The sequence below is a fragment of the Phaseolus vulgaris genome, chromosome 9, assembly GCF_051622355.1.
Source record: "Phaseolus vulgaris cultivar YP4 chromosome 9, ASM5162235v1, whole genome shotgun sequence".
NCBI lineage: Eukaryota > Viridiplantae > Streptophyta > Magnoliopsida > Fabales > Fabaceae > Phaseolus > Phaseolus vulgaris.
Window position 1 is genome coordinate 34,642,771 of NC_143506.1, and position 18,315 is coordinate 34,661,085.

Sequence of the window (18,315 nt, forward strand, 5' to 3'; positions counted from 1 at the left end):
CAGATTTCATAATTAAAAAAATAATATTTTAGATTATATAATCTATAAGTTAATTCTGAATCTGAAATTAATCTTCAAATTATATAATCCAAAATAATATATAATCCAGAATATGACATAATAACATATAGAAATATATGAAGAAAGAGTCATTCATGAAACAATACACAAACTAAAAGTGTTCTTGCGTGGGCCTTCATACAAAACAGACGTATTGCATTAGGAGGAATTATTTTTGGTGGAGTTGAAGGTGTTCGAAATGTTAATAGCCATTATTTTGATGCACCTTGGAAGCGAGAATAGTAAAGGATTAAAATTATAAGTTGAAAATAATTTGATATTTCCTCTAAAACTGGTGAATACAAAAGACCCTCTTCAGCAAGAAAATTGGTACAAAGAATGAGCACTTGCATGTAAGCTACAAAATATAAACAGTGAGGGAGAAATGTGATTAGTGTCCTAGAATCCACTTAAAACTACGTGAATAGAGTTACAACGTCTCTACGATAACCTCTTACAATCAAAATCCTTGGTACATTCTCCAGCAACAGATCCATGTATTCCATATAGAAGTATGCTGGGTGACTCAGTGGAGGTGGAGGAAGACTTACCAATACAACAGCAGCCATTCTTGAATATCTCAAAATTATTGAATTCAGCTTAAGTGTTGTGTAAAGAAATTTCTCAACCTGCTTCTCGTTCACAATCACAGGTTTACCATCTGCCATTAGAGGAGTACCTTCTGTCTGGGCTCCCACCTTCATCTGGGTTAAGTAATCTTCAATTCTCTGCTGAGCACTAGTAAATGCTTCCGTTGACTCGTCTTGTGGAGACCCACCACCCCCATCCATCTGTGCATCCCATTTCATTGTTATCACAAACACTTCCGCTTGCATCCGAAGATCATAAAGGAATTTTTTCACATCAGCTTTCAGTCCCTCTGCATCCCCGTCATCTTCTGCGATACAAAACACCTGAATCTTACAATTCTCAAAGCTCGCCTTGGTAAGAAGGAGCTGAGAGAGAAGCAGCATGAGACCACCATCTCTTACAATCCAGTACAAATCAATTGTACCATACTGCCTCTGGTACTCATTCGGCCATTCATCAAGACCCTTAACTATAACCACAGCTTTGTTTGCAACAATGCAATCATTGATTATCCCAACAAAGGTGGCAGGGATTTCTGTCAAGTTTTCCCTTCGCCAAATTTCTGGGTAACGCATCACCACAATGTTTGGTTTGAGATTGCCCAGGCCCATTGTCTGAATAATGCCACGGAAGCCTTCAGACATGTTAGGAGCAACAACAATCTCAGCCACACCTTCACAATTTTTGTAATCAATGTAGGTGCTAAGTTGTTTACAAGCAGTTTTGGCATCTTCAGCACATTCATGGTAATCGCCATCTAGTATAGAAACAAATATGGACATTCCTCGACCTTTCTTCTTCATGCAATTGGCAAAATCTGCAAGTTTGGGATGACAGGGAACGTTTTCTGGCAGTTTGCCCCAGGGTCGGCAAAATATTAGTGGAATTGGATACCAATTCTTTGGGTGCACTTGGTTTGCTACAAAAATAAATGGAAATAAGTTGCTAGGGGAACCTAAGTTTACAATAACAAATACATTAACAGAAAAAGAAAATGAGCATCATAATGCGATAAAGCTCTTTCTATAAAAACATTTATTTTGACATTTTTAAAAATAAACTGCTTAACAATTTTTAATTTTAACATATGAATCATCAGACTCTTACTCTGAATGATCAAGATATTAAAAAATGTAGATGATAAATTAGGTCATGAGAAATACATGCAATATCAGAGAAAGTAACAGCAATTCAAGTTTTAAGTTACAAGTGCTATGATTGAAATTTATAATCAAGCAAACTGTAACTAGTAATGGCTTATTTGGAAAACATTTATCAAAATGAATATTTATCGTAAATAGACAAGCCAAATTCTGTCAAGAATTTCTGTTCAACATTATCTTGCAACGCCTATAATAAATATTCATTTCTTTATAAAAGATATTCTAAATGATCATCTTTCTTTCCTCTTCCATTGGGGTTGACAAGGCATTTGATGAGAAACGTTAATTGGACAACTGGATGAGTAATCAATTTGTTGCGATAATAAAAGGTCCTAATCATGATGAATCTCAAATGCAAACTAAGTTTACTTCTATAAAATAGAATTTATTCAAATCCTGTACAGAAAACCCCCACCAAAAGAATCTAGAGAAATTTGAACCATGATTTTTTTCTTACCATAATCCCATGAAGAATGCAGATTGCATCATTAATAATTCAGAGAGAAGAAGTCAGAATGTTTTAAACTCTCAAACAGATAATTCTAAATAGTCTTTCCAGTGGGAGTGAGATTTCTTTTCTTAAAAATGAAAATATAATTACACAAATTTCCAAGCCTAATCATCAATATTAAGAGCATTTCTATACAACATAATTCAATATATAAAATAAAACAGAAACTTAGTGCAAGGTGTTCCACAATGTGTCTTTTAATTAAATTTGAAATCATTCAAACTGAAATTAAAGGATCAAGCTGAATTGGTAACCGAGTGAAAGGAGATGAAAAATCTAAATAAACTAAAATAATAACTTCTCCGAGATAACAGGAATAAGACATCATCAGAACGAATAGCTATGTCAGGGTTAGGGAACCTTTGAAAGGAGAACAAACTAGTGATTGACCATTCAATCTTAAATAGATGCCAAATTCAACAATGTTATTCTCTTCTGTATTGTATCATCTACTTGAGGAGAGCACGTGATTAAATTTGAATGATACATACCTCCTAGGGACCGAAGGCTACGAAGTGCTAGTTGGAAATAGGCACTTTTGAAACCATCTCCCCAGTCCCCAGCCTTTCCTTTAATGCTCACGTACTTATATATGAGGCTTGCAAGGGCCAAAGATACCACGGTGAATGACCAGGAAATTAGGAACATGATCACTGCAAAGGAAAAAAGTAATGATCACCACAAAATCAAGTTTCAAGATGAACACTCTTGTAGCAGTAGTAAGCACCTAATGAATAATAGCAAACTGTGTATAGATTAACAATACTTCATTCCTCAGACTCACCCCAATGTTAAATTGTAGTATTCGTGGGAAAAAAATGGAGTATTTCAAGATTGTGCATGCATTGCTCTCTTCACATAGACCATTACATCAACTACGAACTAGATCTGTGATTATCCTATTCATTTTAAAATTAGAGATTTGGGCAAATTCATATTTTGTTGGCATTGAGGCTGCCCAATCTTGCAGAAACACCTATCAATCCAGATCTCAAGCTTTACAATAAGCCTCAAGTGGGCCTCAGTAAATACTGGAGACATGTTGCAAAGAACATTATCAGGCAACCAAATATCTTTCTGTGAACAAGGTCAACCATTTTCTACAGTCTACATGTGATAATCATTGAAATGCAATTGTTTGCAGTCTTCGGAATATAAAAATACAGAGTATGCCATCTTTCTTTGATAGAACTTATGTCACCTTGGTAAGTGAAAAAGGTGATTATTATAGAAACTTGATCAGAATAAAACAAGATGAATTTCCTGAGGAAGAAAGAGTGAAACAGTGTTTATTTCTAAAATGTAAGATATTATAGAAAATAATAGTTTTCGTTCTTCGAGTGACTAGAATCCTATCAACAACATATTTCCTGTCCTTGTCTGATTATCTCTCCTTAGTTTATTTTTATACAAACCTCTCTTACTCTTAACTAACTCCTAACTATGTGTAACTAACATCAAATAGCTTTATTTCCATTTCCCATATTTCTTCTCTCATAAACATTTGTAATAGTGGGCCGCATCCTATCAGATTGCATTCCATGCTTTATATGCATGGAATGAACAATACTATGTTAGTGAAAAAACCAAAACAAAAATAAGGAATTGCATTAGAACCAGGAATCATTATCCATTACCAGAAAAATGGAATGGGATGGGAAAAATGAAAATTTCATATCCTCATTTATCTTATAGAATAAAAATTTTACCCTAGGGACTAAAGGCTACAAAATGCTAGTTGGAAATAGGCACCTTTGAAACCATTCCCCAGCCTTTCCTTTAATACTCTGAGTATACTTACTGCTCTAATACCATTCACTAAAAACAAACTGTTTCAACACTAATGCTTGAATAAGTGAATCAGGTTAGGTAAAATATGTAATAACTAAGCTTCTTTCGACACAATCCCCATATACAATCAAATTTTCTATTAATGAACAAAACATATACAGTAGTCATTTCATACAAGAGAAACATATAAAGGGGAACGTGCTACAAGCTTTCACCAATTCTAATAAACAACTGGGAGACATTTAAAAATTCTCTCAAAGCTCCTCACAATAGCTACATATACCTGAAACAAGATTGGTGCATATGATTATTATGTGCAGCTTGACCAATGGTAAAGTAGCAGCTAGTTAATAGCCATCCCATTCATTTGTATGTGTTGGCTTTTAATCGTAGTTATTATACATAACAAAGCTAGGTTTGCACCTTAAAGATGTAATATCAGTAGTGTACATACATAGGCCTTTCCACTTTTACCGTAAGTCTTCAATGTAGGGTTATATACACTAAAATACACTCAATACAGGGTTTCTCAGTTCTCACCATATCCTTTTTGTCTAAAATGTCGTATATGGTGTGTTTGGGTAAACAATTAAATGAAGCATTTATTTAATAAGCTTTAGTTACATGAGAGCTTATATAATAAATTTGTCCATAAAACTTCATGAGTCGATGAGTCAAACTATTTTGACAAACTAGAATAAGTTCCCTAAAGCTTGTCAGACACACCCATAGTGCCATACATGATGGTATGCTACAGTTGGTGTCTTTAGTGCACCAAATCTAAAACAGAAAGATTCTTCACATCTGAATATAATGAGATAAGAAACAACTGACTAAACTAATTGGAAAAAACAAAGGGAGACAGCATACCTATGCATAGTAATGCTCCCACAAGGGACGTACTCCAATGGTGAAATTTCCACCGAGGACGCCAACTAGGGGCATCTAGTAGATCGAGAAGGAAGCAGGATAAGTTGACACCAGTGTAACATAGAAGGAAAAACATAGTTACAGTTGGAGTGATAAGATCCAGATTCCCAATAATGACACATCCGATACACAAGAAAGCAGTGAAAAAGGTAGCAACATGTGGTTCACCGCCATCTGCAACTTTAAAGTAGTTCAAAATAGGTAAAATATCATCATTGGCTATTGCTGCGAGCAGACGTGGGGCACCAGTCAGGCTCTGAAGAGCAGCACCCATAGTCGAAAGAATAATTCCAATTTTAATTAATGAAGGAAAAGGCCATGCAATTGTAGCTGTGAGTAGCCTGCATAAAAGCTCAAAATCAGACTTCAAACCAGTATCCAAAATGGCAAGGACAGATATAATATTCTTAATATATACATATCTCTATAATTTATTTTAAAACATAAAATACTAATATTCCTAATTAATCCAAACCATCCTCCCAAAGATCAGATACATACTAATAAGGGATAAAATACTTCCAAATACAAACAAAAAGGTAGAGATAAAAAGGGGATTTATCAACATTCAGATAGAATAGACATTTTGAGCTAATCCTTGAATCTTGTTTTTTATTTTCCTTTTTCTGTTGTTATGAGGAAGCCTGACCCTATTCAATTTTTTCTCAGGTTCCTCAATAAATTTACTTTTAAAAAGAGAACTTGAATGATATTACTATATTCTGATCATTTACATCAGTCAGTACAAGGTATATATGAACATTGAAATGAATGCTAACCTAAGTACTTTTGGCTACAAATCTGTACATCAGAAGGTAAGTGGGAAATTAGGGATGTTAGTCCTAATTAAATAAATAAGAAAATAAACTGTAATGACTGAAATACTACAAATTCTTTTTATATCAAGAAAAACTACACGAACAAATTCTTAACCAAAAATTACCTGTCCGTTAAAAGCTTCTCTCTGCTGGCAACGGAGCCAAACAATACCAAAGAAACAAGATACAGACAACTAGTTGTAAGAGTTGCTGCTAAAGTTCCAACAGGAATTGATCGCTGAGTATCTCTCAGTGAAGATGATCGATTAGAACCTGCCATTATTCCCGTCACAGCAGGGAAAAAGAGGCCTACCAATGAACTGGGAGAAAAAAGAAAATCAGAATTATAAAATATGAAATATAATAAACTAGCAATTTTTTCATCAAATTGTTCCCTATCTAAGGGACCTGCTTTAATTATGAATGGTTTGGTCCCTATCTAAGGGACCTGTTTATTTGTGAATGGTTTTAATTATATGGACAGCAATGCTATTTTAAGGTGATGAAATGAAATTCTTTCCCCAACTCTTCCACCAAGGTTGCCAAACTTGGCCTTCTAGGAGAACTCACAAAGCCCTAGTATGCAAATTGTAAACTATTAAGAGTTTCCATGCTTCAAAAATACTGTTTAAAAAACATATCATTGTATACTGTTATAAATAGCAAATGATGGAAAATCACAAAAAGCTGAAATTCCACTGTCATATAGCGTGTTGCAAGCAAATATTGAAGCCACATGCAGCTGAAATATAACATTATATATTTTATAAGAAAATTAAGCTATAGGCCAATAAAACTAAGCTGTATAAACATTAACATGATATTAGCTCGGAGTCAGAAAATGGTGAAAACAAAAAAAAATGCTCATAGTTAACTATAGGAAAAATAAAAAATAGTGTAGCTCTTTGAAGGTTACTTTACACAATTCTCCCACATACTCTCACATTCACAAACTCTCCCTGCTCTTCACATATATCTAATCCCACCCATCAGGAACCAAATCCTCTCATTATTTATCAGCCATAGGAATTCCTGATTTGATATTCCTGATTCTGTCACTAATTTGATATTCCTGATTCTGTCACTGCCACATTTCTCTACTTTCCATCTCCTTCATTAAGGAGTAGACCTTGGTTAGTAGGAGGTCTGCACAGATCCTATAATTGTAATTACACGACTATAACTACATTCATGATAGGTCAACAATAACAAATATTTTGAACTGTCTAACACCCTTATCAACTCAGCATAAAATCCAAGAGTGACTCTTGGTCCTGGAAGTAATAGGTTCAAATCCTACAAACAGCCTCTCTTAGAGAAATTGAGGCTGTATACATCTAACTTCCCCAAATTCAAGTTGGGAACTTTGTGCACTACGTTATCCAAGCAAAGAATTTCAACAAACTAGTTAAAAAGATGAAATAAAACACTTTTAAAAAACTCCACCAACAAAAATTAAAATGTTTGGATAAAAGGTTAATGAAATCATTTTCAACTTCAATAGGTAGAATTTACACGAACTAAAAATAAAATAAAAAATTGAGGAACATAATCATTGCATTCAGCCATTACATCTGCAGAATTAGTCTAATTCAACTCTTTGAGTCAGTTTCTCCGATACACCACAAAGAACTTGGTCAATTGTCAAAAGTTAGAAACACTTTGCTCACAAATTATTTATGGACAGAGTAAAACCCAAATTGTTTAGGCTTCTCATGTCGCAGTGAAAGTTTGAATGGCAGAATAGAAGGGGTATATGGTTAAATGAGAAAAAGTTAAAAAATCTTACTTGAAATCCCAGGTTGTCGAACCATCAGGTTGTGGAATTCCAGCATCATTAGTCTTTTGATAATCTGAACTCCAATTGTCCCTAAATGTCTTTGAATTCAGCCCAACAATTCCCTCTGGATTAATTAAGGTAAAAAGAGGGGGGAAATGAATTGAATTAAATCAGTAAAAGTAAATCTGAAAAACAAAAAGATGGAAGAATGAAAGGAAAGAATTCCTCAACAACACCATGGAGTTGTTTTCCTAATTATTGGCTAGATTTGATTCTCTTTTCTGCTTCTGCTCAAAATTTTCTTATTACTAATTTCAAATAAAACATTATACCCTTATTCTCTTCTCTAAATTTTGTTTATTTGCTTCCAAAAAGGAAAAGGTAATCCTATTCCTATTTAATATCGCTTTCCAAACAAAGAACATGATTTTATTCAGATTTGGACTTCCAAATACATTTTATAGGCTTGGATGGGGTCAAGTTTGGCAAACTTTTGGTCCAAACACAATGAATTCGGATAATTTTTCTGTGGATTTTTTATGGTTAACCTTGATTACTATTGGATTGTCCAGGTCAAGTCGCGGGGCCACATCAGAAAATTGAAATAATCATTCCAAAAATTACACACATAATCAGAAGAGAGAAAAAACATGACTTTAAACTAACACTATCAGGTCACCATTCTTTATCAGAACACCCAAACCAAACCTTCAAGAAGTTGGATTGGTTTGGAGGTTCCTAAGGTTCACAAAATAAACCAATAGCTATTGACATCCCTTCATTTGACATGAAAAGGCTGATGATTTGAGAGTAAATTAGAAACCTAATTAAGGACTGCAAAGACAACAAAGAGAATAAAGGGTTCAAATGGCCCCATCTGCATTGACAGAAAATGTGTAGAACCATTCAAAGAAAGAAATAAGAGACTGAAACTCAATAGCTTCTCCATCAATAAAAGAATTTCCTTTAAAATAGAAGTTCCAAGAGTGTTTGGTAACATTTAAATTTGGAGAAATACTTCTTTAATGAAAAGCTCTTACACAAATCTTGCCAACAAGAATAATTTGTCCAAAATAAAATAACTAAAGCACACACGTAAAATGAGAACCTTGGGTTAGGTATGTTATGATTATAAATAATTTAAAACTTTATATGTAGCAGTTGTTCTGTGTACCTTAGGAAATTATGATGATCTTATTATTATATTTTGTAATCCATACACTGTATTAATTATCTATGTGTCTGTATAATTTAACTATGTCTGGATTAGGCACTCAAGTATATTCACTCAAAATTAGTTTTCCCTTTTAGATTTAGATTTGGATAGATAAAGTGTTTCCAGATCCATTAAACTGAAATCAAAAGTGTTTCAAGTTCTTATTCTGGAATATTTAGTTATGGCTATGAAATATAATCAATGTTCCTTATGTTCCTTTCATTTCAAACAGCTTGTTATGTGTAAAGGAGACACATAGTCTTACCCTAACAAGAAATTAAATGACGCAAAAGGCCCAAAATTTATGTTTCACATTCCTGAAAATCAACCCAAGTGTTACCGAATTGTGAAAGTGCCTACACAAAACAGTCTACATGTAAGCTAAGCCTAGGAGGAAGCTAAAATATGGCTTCCTTTAACAGGAAAGTGACTGCAAAAGGGAAAGTAAGCGATGGAAAATTGGGAAAAGGGGACAGAGAAAAAATAAACCTGTAGGATGATCCTTCCTTGCCAAAAGAACTCCCAAAAATATGCACACGAGTGAAAATAAAACAGGAATGAGAAAAGCAGGTGCAACCCGATTTATCATCTTCACACCTCCAAATACAATAAAGCATAACAAAATAGTCACAATAATCCCATATATTTGCAAGTCATGAGAACTTGGACTCTCTATTGGTTGTGCCACCGCAGTCCCATTAACTTGTGTAACAGTCTCTGCACTTGCAATACAAATAAATATATAATTATATAATACTAATAACAATAATAATAAATCATTACATGATCAAATTGCTCACTTCAAACTTAATGCTCACAACAATAAAACATAACCCTAAACAATAATAAATCATTACACCCATTCGTCCTATACAAACCCCAACATCAAAGAAATGAAAAGGACATTATTGAACACAAAACAATGTAACAGTACACCAATAAAAGAAAAAAATACTGCTTTGTTTTTATTAATCTAAAAAGAGAACAGTGACTCTTGCTTTCCCCTTCATCATGGCTAACAATGCAAAGGGTCCTAAATTATAGTCACCAAGGAAAAATGTGATGAGAAAAATTAATCATAGTTGGATGGCCTTTAAGCACAATTTATTTGCACCACTACATGCTTTGATTATTCCAATCTACCATCTAGTTCTATTCAAACTTATTTTTTAAAATAGAAACATTTCCAATAGCTATTGAAACCTTTCTGGTCTTTCTGACATGTAATAAATGACAACCATTAAAGTAACTATATATATATATATATATATATAGAGAGAGAGAGAGAGAGAGAGTGGAGGAAACAAATAACCCAAACTAACTCTAAAACATCTCTATCCTTCAATTCCTTCTAATCTATGGGTCTAAGTGTTGATGTTGGGCGCTAGTGGCCAATCCACTCTAGGCTATATTTGTGTTGTGTGTAATATCTGATCTATGGGATGAGGTGTTTTCTGCTATAAAAATGTTTAAACCCTAACACTAATATTAGTTACTCAATAAAACGCTTAGATTAAAAAAAATGAAAGGTGAAGATGAAGAAGATACACAGTAACTTTAACATAGTAACGTTTGGAACAACTCGATCCCTTTTCACGTTGCATATAAAAAAAATCTCTTTATAGCTCATATATATGTTAGCACAATTATAAAATTCTATAATTTCAGTATGCCAATTTTGCAAAATTAGGGAAAAAAATTAATATTACATTGAAAAAAGGCTAAAATAACACTTATTTTTTTTTACTTACACGATGCTTATTATGTGATGAAGAGAGTAAATGATAATGACAATGGGAGGGTATATATGCTCAATTAAAACCACAAAGCACCAACCTTCAGCAACTAATAAATAACATGTTTGCAAATGAAAAGGAATAATATGCATAAGAAACAGTTAATTCCAAAATAATTAGACTTGTTACCTCTAAAAATCCCAGCAGCAGGAACTGCTTTCAAAAACGTTTCTACAGCTCCCAATACATAACTAGAATCATAAGCAACAGACAACGAACTTCAGAATTAATTTCATGGTACATATCAGCTATCATAACTACAATTTGGTTACATACATAACCCTTCTAGCCGGTTTTCCTTTTAAGAGATTAAAATTAAAAGAGATTCATAGTATACACTTACAGTGCTCCGGCAACTGCATTTCCAAGGAAGAAGCATAGACCAATGCTAACTCCAACTTCAGGACCAAGGGCTCGACCTATTAGATAGTAAGGTCCCCCACCCTACACAACACAGAAGAAAGTATGAATTATTAATGCATCTAGATTTACTCAAATTTTTGGAAAAATAAAATGCTATCCCTTTTACACTTGATCACTTAAAAAGATTTTTTATTGTGAGTTATTTCAAACAAAAATTTAAGCTAAAAGGAAAGATAAAGAAATACATAAAAAAAATCTCATAGAACACACAAGAAATAAAATTGTGCCGCCTAATATTTCCTTTTAAGGAGATCTAACAAAGTTGGGTCAAACGCTGCCTTAGATCTAAGAGACCTTTCTTAAAATACTTGATTTTGACAAAACACAATGGTGCATTTAATAATAATCGCATAGCTTACTCCAACTAAAAGGAAAATACTTGTAATTATTTTTGTCATAAGACCACACGGAGTCCTTAAAAAGGTTTCTGGTTTTAAGAAAAAAAACTCTAGTTAGTCCAATTGTATCCAATGTACGTAAGAGTCCTTAAATAAATACTCATCCATTCTTGTCACAAATCATTATGCCTCAACTTGAGCAAGACATGACAGCAAACTCCTTTTTCAATTTAACTAACAAGTACAGTTTAAATTTGTGAATAATCCAAATAAAAGTTAAAAAAGAAAGCTATATGAAGTATACTAAGTTTTAACAATCAGATTTTGTAAAAACTGTAGTCATAGCAAATAAGCAGTACTTCAACTTACTCATACAGTGCTTACCTTCATGGCACCATTGGTTGCAATAGCACTCAATGATATTGAAGTAAGGAATGTACAGGTGCCACATAAAGAAACAAGCAACAATGTCTCTCCTATGCCAGCCATGCCAACAATCCTACAATAATGACAGTTATGAAAACATCCAATGTTTAGCTAGTTTAAAGTATCCAACTCAATCAAATTGAAAACACCAAGGGGATCAAACAAATATTATAATAATTAAAATACAGTATCACAGAAAATAATGAATAATGATCAATTTATTAATACATATAATACATTCTGATTAGGACAAATAGACAATGAAATATGCTACACATATGTACTTATGGATGGTATTGGATTGTGCATGGTGTATATATTATGTGTGTGTGTGTATCACTAATTCATCTTCTAGTATTTCTCATAAGAATCACATCATAGGTTCTGTTACATAATTGATAGAATTACTAAAAGCAGTTGATAAAAGTAACCATAAATGTTAAATGTCCATGCCAATCTAACACACAGTGTTGTTCCCAAAGTCAAACTCATGAAGAGTTCATGTCAGGATGTTGAATCAATTATGATTGATTTTCTTCGTTATAAATTTGAGGATTAGAAGTTTTGGAAGCTTAGAGCCCTTTTTTGTAACCATATAGTTCGAAGTATGTAATGATATTATCGATAACTAATCTTTACCAGAAACTTAACTAACCCCCTTTGGTTGGATATTGTTAAAAATGTTGGTAGGTAAATAGAAAATGGGAAAGAAAAAAAGGCAAGTATTTGTGATTAGTATGTGACCAGGTAGTTAGTTATTTTGGTTAGTGAATGAAGATATAATAAATAAGTCAAGTGGGAACAGTTTTTGACTAATTAAAGTGGTTACTGGATATTGCCAGTCTGAAAAGGAGAGTGCTCCTTTAAGGGGTACTTTTGTTACCAGTTATTGTACCCCTCCCTTTTGTGTCAGCAATGTCAATCCCTCATACACCAACACTCTGCCTTTATCTCTAAATCTCCTCATCAAGGCTTCTGAGAACCCTTTCCAAGGGGTCTTGGTCTTCCAGCACCAATATTGGAACCAGTGAACAGCATTCCCTTCCATACCAATCAAAGCCAGCTTTAACATTTTAGAAGGCCTGATTTGTTGAACTTCAAAAATATTTCTACCCTTGCAAGCTATTCCAAAGGATCTTGCCCTTCAAAAGTAGGTAACTCCACTTTGTCGGTCCAAGATCATCTTAGAGACTCCCCTTCATACCAACTGACCTCCTCTTCTTCTGAGGATTGATCAATCTGATTCACTGAAGTAACCCCTTCCATAGAATGATTTTTCTGATTACTCTGTCTTGAGAGATTTCTTGATATATTCAAGATCTGCTAATGTCACTCTTTGCTCACTAACCGATTTCTCTAACATTCCCACTCGATTCCCCATCATGATCAAATCTGGCAGATCGAACCAATTGTCAGGAAGCACACTCCTGATCACAAACACACCCTTTGCTGCAATAATTACTTTTGTATCATTTCACACACTCCACACAAACTCACAAAGGCACCAGGGTAAACAAAATTACCCCAAAAAGGAGCACTCTCCTTTTCACACTGGCAACATCCATTTATCACTTTAATTTGTCAAAAATTGTTCTCGCTTACAACTAAGGACCTATTTATTATGTCCTTGCTCACTAACTGAAATAAATAACTAACTACCCGGTCACATGCTGATCACAGTTTAACCCTTTTCCTTCTCTTCAACTAAAATAGACTTGTAAAGGTCTTCCCATTTTCTATCATCTCTAACAACATTTCTGACAAAATTAGAACCTATTTGGTTTGAAAAAGCATTTTAGTTCTCATTTCTTGCTAACTAAAATTACAAAAAAAATCGTATTTTCAAATTTTGTACAAAAAATGGTGAAAACAGCAATACGATTTTCACTTTTCAACTGGAAACAAAGTATGTTTTCTCAAATCAAATAGACTTGTAAATTGTGCTAAAAGAAGACAATGGACACAAAGGTTACCAAATCAAGATTTGAATCATGGACCCTTCAGTGATTTTATGAATTTTGCATAATATATCATATAGATTATATATATGTTTAATGTAGATGAGGCCAAACAACTTAGGCAATGAGTTATATCTAAGTTTGTGAAGTCTTTATTTTAGAATAATGGGAATAAAACAATCAAATAGCTAAATAGAGTGAGCATATTGAATTAGTGAATGACAAATAGAGATGGAATAACCATAAGATAAGTTCACAAGTGTTCTTTCAAATTCCTTTTCATTTAAAAATTTAAGCTCGCATGACTTTTTAAATTTTTTTCACCAGAATTGGTGAAAAAGTGAAAAGCATATGAATTGTTGTATCGTATTGGTGATAAAACTTACATACATCGATTCATGTATCATAAGATACATGTTCATTTAAGATTTATCTTGAGAAATGAATTGGTAGATAGCTAAAATATATCAAATCGGAAGATTCGAAACATGAATCATAAGATTATGATACAGACGGGTAAAATTACTAATAGTCTAAGTTCCCTATTTAATGGTATAAGCTTTACTATAATGCTCAAATAAATAAGTTATTCAATCTTAACAAATAACCTTTACTTCAGAAAAAAGAAAACAAATAAATATTCCAAAGGTATTCATCATGGAAATGTTTCAAAACTAAGACAAATAGCTATGTTGGGATTTGGAAAACTACATTTGTCACTATTTTGATCATATCTAACAAGTGGATCAGATTTTAACTTCAAACTGTAGTTACAAGGCACTAGAAATTTTCAAATGAACAATCATTCACTCAAAATACGTGATAAATAAGGAAGATATGGGTTCTGTCCATTTAAACTTGAATCTGAATTGTTAAATTGTATTTGAATACCAAATTATAATATCTGATTGCTTGAGAAAATTTTAAATTTCAAATAATCATTCTCCAATAATCAGATATTTAATACCACAAAGCCTAAACATTATCATATATGATGTGAGATTTAAAGCGATTTACAAGTTACCAAGAGAAACGAATGTAGTAGATGATGCCCAAAATGCTTTGTATACATGGAATAAATACGCCCATTAGTGTACCAAGTTTGGGAGCAGAAGGCTGCAGAATTAAATAAACATGTTATGTCAAGACAAAAAATAGGTAATGCACATAATTTTTATTTTTTAGTGACATTATATACAGCTAATCTAACAGAAAACATTCTAATATGATGCCATTGTTATCAAGAGAGTAGATGAGATGCAAATAAAGGGAGTAAAATTATACTCGAGAAAATAGCATACCTTTGGCAAGCCAGCAGTGATGGATATATCCTCACCGTCTCTAGGACTGGTTGGTTGTGCAACGTGCTCACCAGTCATACTAGAGAAGGACAGATTAAAGTCAACAAAAAGTTCTTTGAAATCAGAAAACCAGGAAAAATTCTAGAACTAAAATCAAATCACAATATCATTGATAGGAGACACCCCTCCAGTGTAAGAAACAAACTAGGGCCCATCTGTTTGTTCCATTTTTAAGGGTGGTTGCTCTTTTAGTTAAAAAAACATTCAAATCCCTTTACAATAACCAGATAATTATAAAAATATATAAGTAAAACCTTAAACAAATTCATTGCAGTAAATTTCTCGCAGCTAAATAGTAGCGAATGCTTATGACTAAAAGAAACCAAAAACAAGGTCATCTTCAAAGCATATCCTATCCACTCTCAAATTCAGCTGTGCAAAGAGTTTAATAGAGTTCACGGATGAGAAATTTTTAAAAGGTAATTTACTTTTACAAAGAATTTATAATGGTTCTTTTTGTTCGATGTCTAAAGGAATCATTTTTTCAATCATCATCAATACTATTATTTGATGGTAATTTTTGTATTTGGTATTTTTTGTATTTAGTTAGTGAAACTGAAATATTTCATCCAAACAAGAAAATTAAGATTCAAATAAATTTGAATTGTCCTATCCAAACAAAACATTTGAAAAATAAACAACTTGAAGTGAAAGCAATTCAAGTTTAATGCATTAGAATTTTGAAGAAATGGTAAAGTTCCCTATTCACACGGTAAAGTTTAAGTATAAAACCTGAAAAACAAACTATGTAAACTTAAAAAAACATCTACTAGCTGAAAATGAGTATCGGTAGCAGCAAGCAAGTCCCATATACCTTTTGAGACCAAGAATGTTGACAAGTGAATCGAAACCGAACAGTTCCAGTTTAGATTCCTGCTGCTGGGTTCCATTAGGTTGCTGTTGATGAAGAGCGTTCCCTTCTTTAGCATCCGAACTCCCATTAACACTAGTTTTCACTTTTCTGACCACATAGGTAAAAGAAGAAGAAAAAACTCAGAATAAACCCAATAACAACATCAACTCATCACAATGGACTAACTTTATTTCCTTCACAACAACACACAGTCGCACTCACACACCAAATCAACTCGACACAAGTGACTAGCTTCACAACACGCACTCTCACATACAAAATCTCACTTGTTTCAATCGCAAGCAATAGCAGGTCAAAACATCGCCCCATTCCTCCGGTAAAGCGCAAGTTTCTGATTACGAAACGAAATGAAATCGACACAATCGCGAGACAAGAAATTGGCGGAGATGGAACAGTGCGAATACCTTAGATTGGGAGGATGATCTGCAAATGCAGAAGTGGAAGAAGAAGAAGATCCCGGATCTATGGAAGACATTTCGAGCACCGCACGATCATTGGCCAACACAGGACGATACTTGCGGCCAATCGACGAACGAAAACCATCATCGCCGCCACCGCCTTCAATGTCACCGTCGCCATTTTCTCGATCCATTTTCTCAGATCCAAATCGCAAATCTGAATCAGAAATGGTAAATAGAAAAAGAGAGAATAAGCAACAGAAAATTCAGATCCAGCGTTCTATAGTCTTTTTTTGTTTGTTTGTTTGCTTAAGAGAATGAAATGCGAATGGGTAAGAGTAAGACCGCAAGGAAAGAGAATAGTATAACGAAGAAATTTATATTTATGTGTGTTTGGAGGGAGGAAAATAAATTGTTAATTTTGGACACAATTTTTGAATAAATTATTAGTTTCTATAAAATCATTTTGGATCGAATTAATTAATATGCAGTTTAACTATTCCTGTTCGAAAAAATTAAAAAAATTAAAAATAAATAAATATATATATATATATATATATATATACAGTTTAATGGATATATCTAAACCCACCCAGGATAGCGTAATTTGGGTTTTATACTTATAACCTATGAGTTAAACTAGTTTTAGTATTTGACTATCCACAATTTGCATTATCAAAGTTAATTTAATATTTCTTATTTATATTGATTATATATTGTTTAATGAATCAATATTATATAAAAAAATATTAATGTTTCTTTTAATATAAGCTGACTAATTTAACTCAGTTTTTGTATGGTAATAAAAATATTTATTACTTTTAGTTTTGTTTTCGTCATTTTAAAATATTTACCTTTAGTTCTTTTAGTTTATAAAGTTTTATATGGATCACTTCAAAGACTTAAAAGTAATATATTTTGAAATAAGGTCAACTAAAAAATAAATAAACAATTTATAGGAACTAAACCAAATTTTGAAATTTTAGAAGGATAAAAAAATACTTTACCTTATAAAATATTACCATTTGAGGTTATAATATAGAGTAAGAAATATTCAAAACATGAACCAGGTCAAGAAGGTGTTCGGTATTTCAGTTGTGTGTTTGATAATAGTTGAGTTTGTATAAAGTTTCTATTAAAAAAAATGTTCATATAAATCTAAAAATTTGTAGTCATCAAAAGGATTTTTTTTCTTTCAACTTCATAATACTATTTTTCTTATTTTTACTTTCAAATAAAATTATTATCTCATAACTATTTTATTTCAAGTTTACTCAAAAAATAATAATTTTGGTTATAATAGACTAGTGAAAAAGAAGTATTACGTAAGTCTATATTTAAAAAAATGATTAAATAATAAATATATAATAGATGGTTTGCAGTGTAGTTTTGGAGAATAATGCTGATTAAATATTAAATATATAATGTGTTAGTATGATGTTGAAAAATATGAGTGATTTAAGAGAAATAGATAAGGTTGTGAGAAGAAAATAGTAATAGTCAAAGAGATTAAATATGGCATAGAACACGTGTAACTACAAATGATATGATTTATATATATTATTAACAAATAAAATAACTTAATTTTCATATTCGTCCTACGTACATTCTTAAATTCCTTATAAATAATATATTATGTCTATAAGATTCCACACAATTAAAAAAATAATATTTATGTATATATTAACTTTTCAATATTATGAAATTTACTTTACCTTAACAATTTAGATGTTAAAGTTTTGAAAATGGTATTTGTTACATTATCTAAGTCCAATCTAATCTTATGAAACTAACTCATGAAATGAGGTTTACATTCATTTGTATATTATAAATTTTTTTTATCTCTAATAGATGTGGGATCTTTAACACACTCTATTACGT

The 18,315-nt window shown here is 32.4% G+C and overlaps 1 protein-coding gene across 2 annotated transcripts; it reads right to left on the reverse strand.

Moving 5' to 3' along the window:
* Positions 1 to 316: 316 nt before the first annotated feature.
* Positions 317 to 16,819, reverse strand: CCC1 (cation-chloride co-transporter 1). Of its 2 annotated transcripts, XM_068624090.1 has the most exons (13): positions 16,441 to 16,819; positions 15,977 to 16,123; positions 15,103 to 15,181; positions 14,826 to 14,917; positions 11,802 to 11,916; positions 11,000 to 11,100; positions 10,786 to 10,847; positions 9,350 to 9,577; positions 7,654 to 7,768; positions 5,990 to 6,184; positions 4,987 to 5,387; positions 2,817 to 2,978; positions 317 to 1,570 (listed from the first exon to the last, which is right to left on the reverse strand). In XM_068624090.1, exons 1-13 carry the CDS (start codon positions 16,626 to 16,628, stop codon positions 477 to 479), a joined length of 2,979 nt encoding a protein of 992 aa, XP_068480191.1. In that variant the 5' UTR covers positions 16,629 to 16,819; the 3' UTR covers positions 317 to 476. The 2 variants fall into 2 exon arrangements, with proteins under 2 accessions (XP_068480191.1, XP_090151255.1); XM_090295129.1 differs by lacking the exons at positions 9,350 to 9,577; positions 10,786 to 10,847; positions 11,000 to 11,100; ... (3 more) ...; positions 15,977 to 16,123; positions 16,441 to 16,819 and adding an exon at positions 9,126 to 9,177.
* Between the last annotated feature and the right edge of the window lie 1,496 nt (positions 16,820 to 18,315).

Bases quoted from the DNA above. Each gene is read 5' to 3' on its own strand.
- CCC1 (XM_068624090.1), bottom strand. From the start codon at position 16,628: ATGGATCGAGAAAATGGCGACGGTGACATTGAAGGCGGTGGCGGCGAT. The intron at 14,918-15,102 runs GTATGCTATTTT...TTAATTCTGCAG, and splicing joins TCACTGCTGGCTTGCCAAAG to CCTTCTGCTCCCAAACTTGG. The intron at 9,578-10,785 runs GTAACAAGTCTA...TTGCAAGTGCAG, and splicing joins TGCTGCTGGGATTTTTAGAG to AGACTGTTACACAAGTTAAT.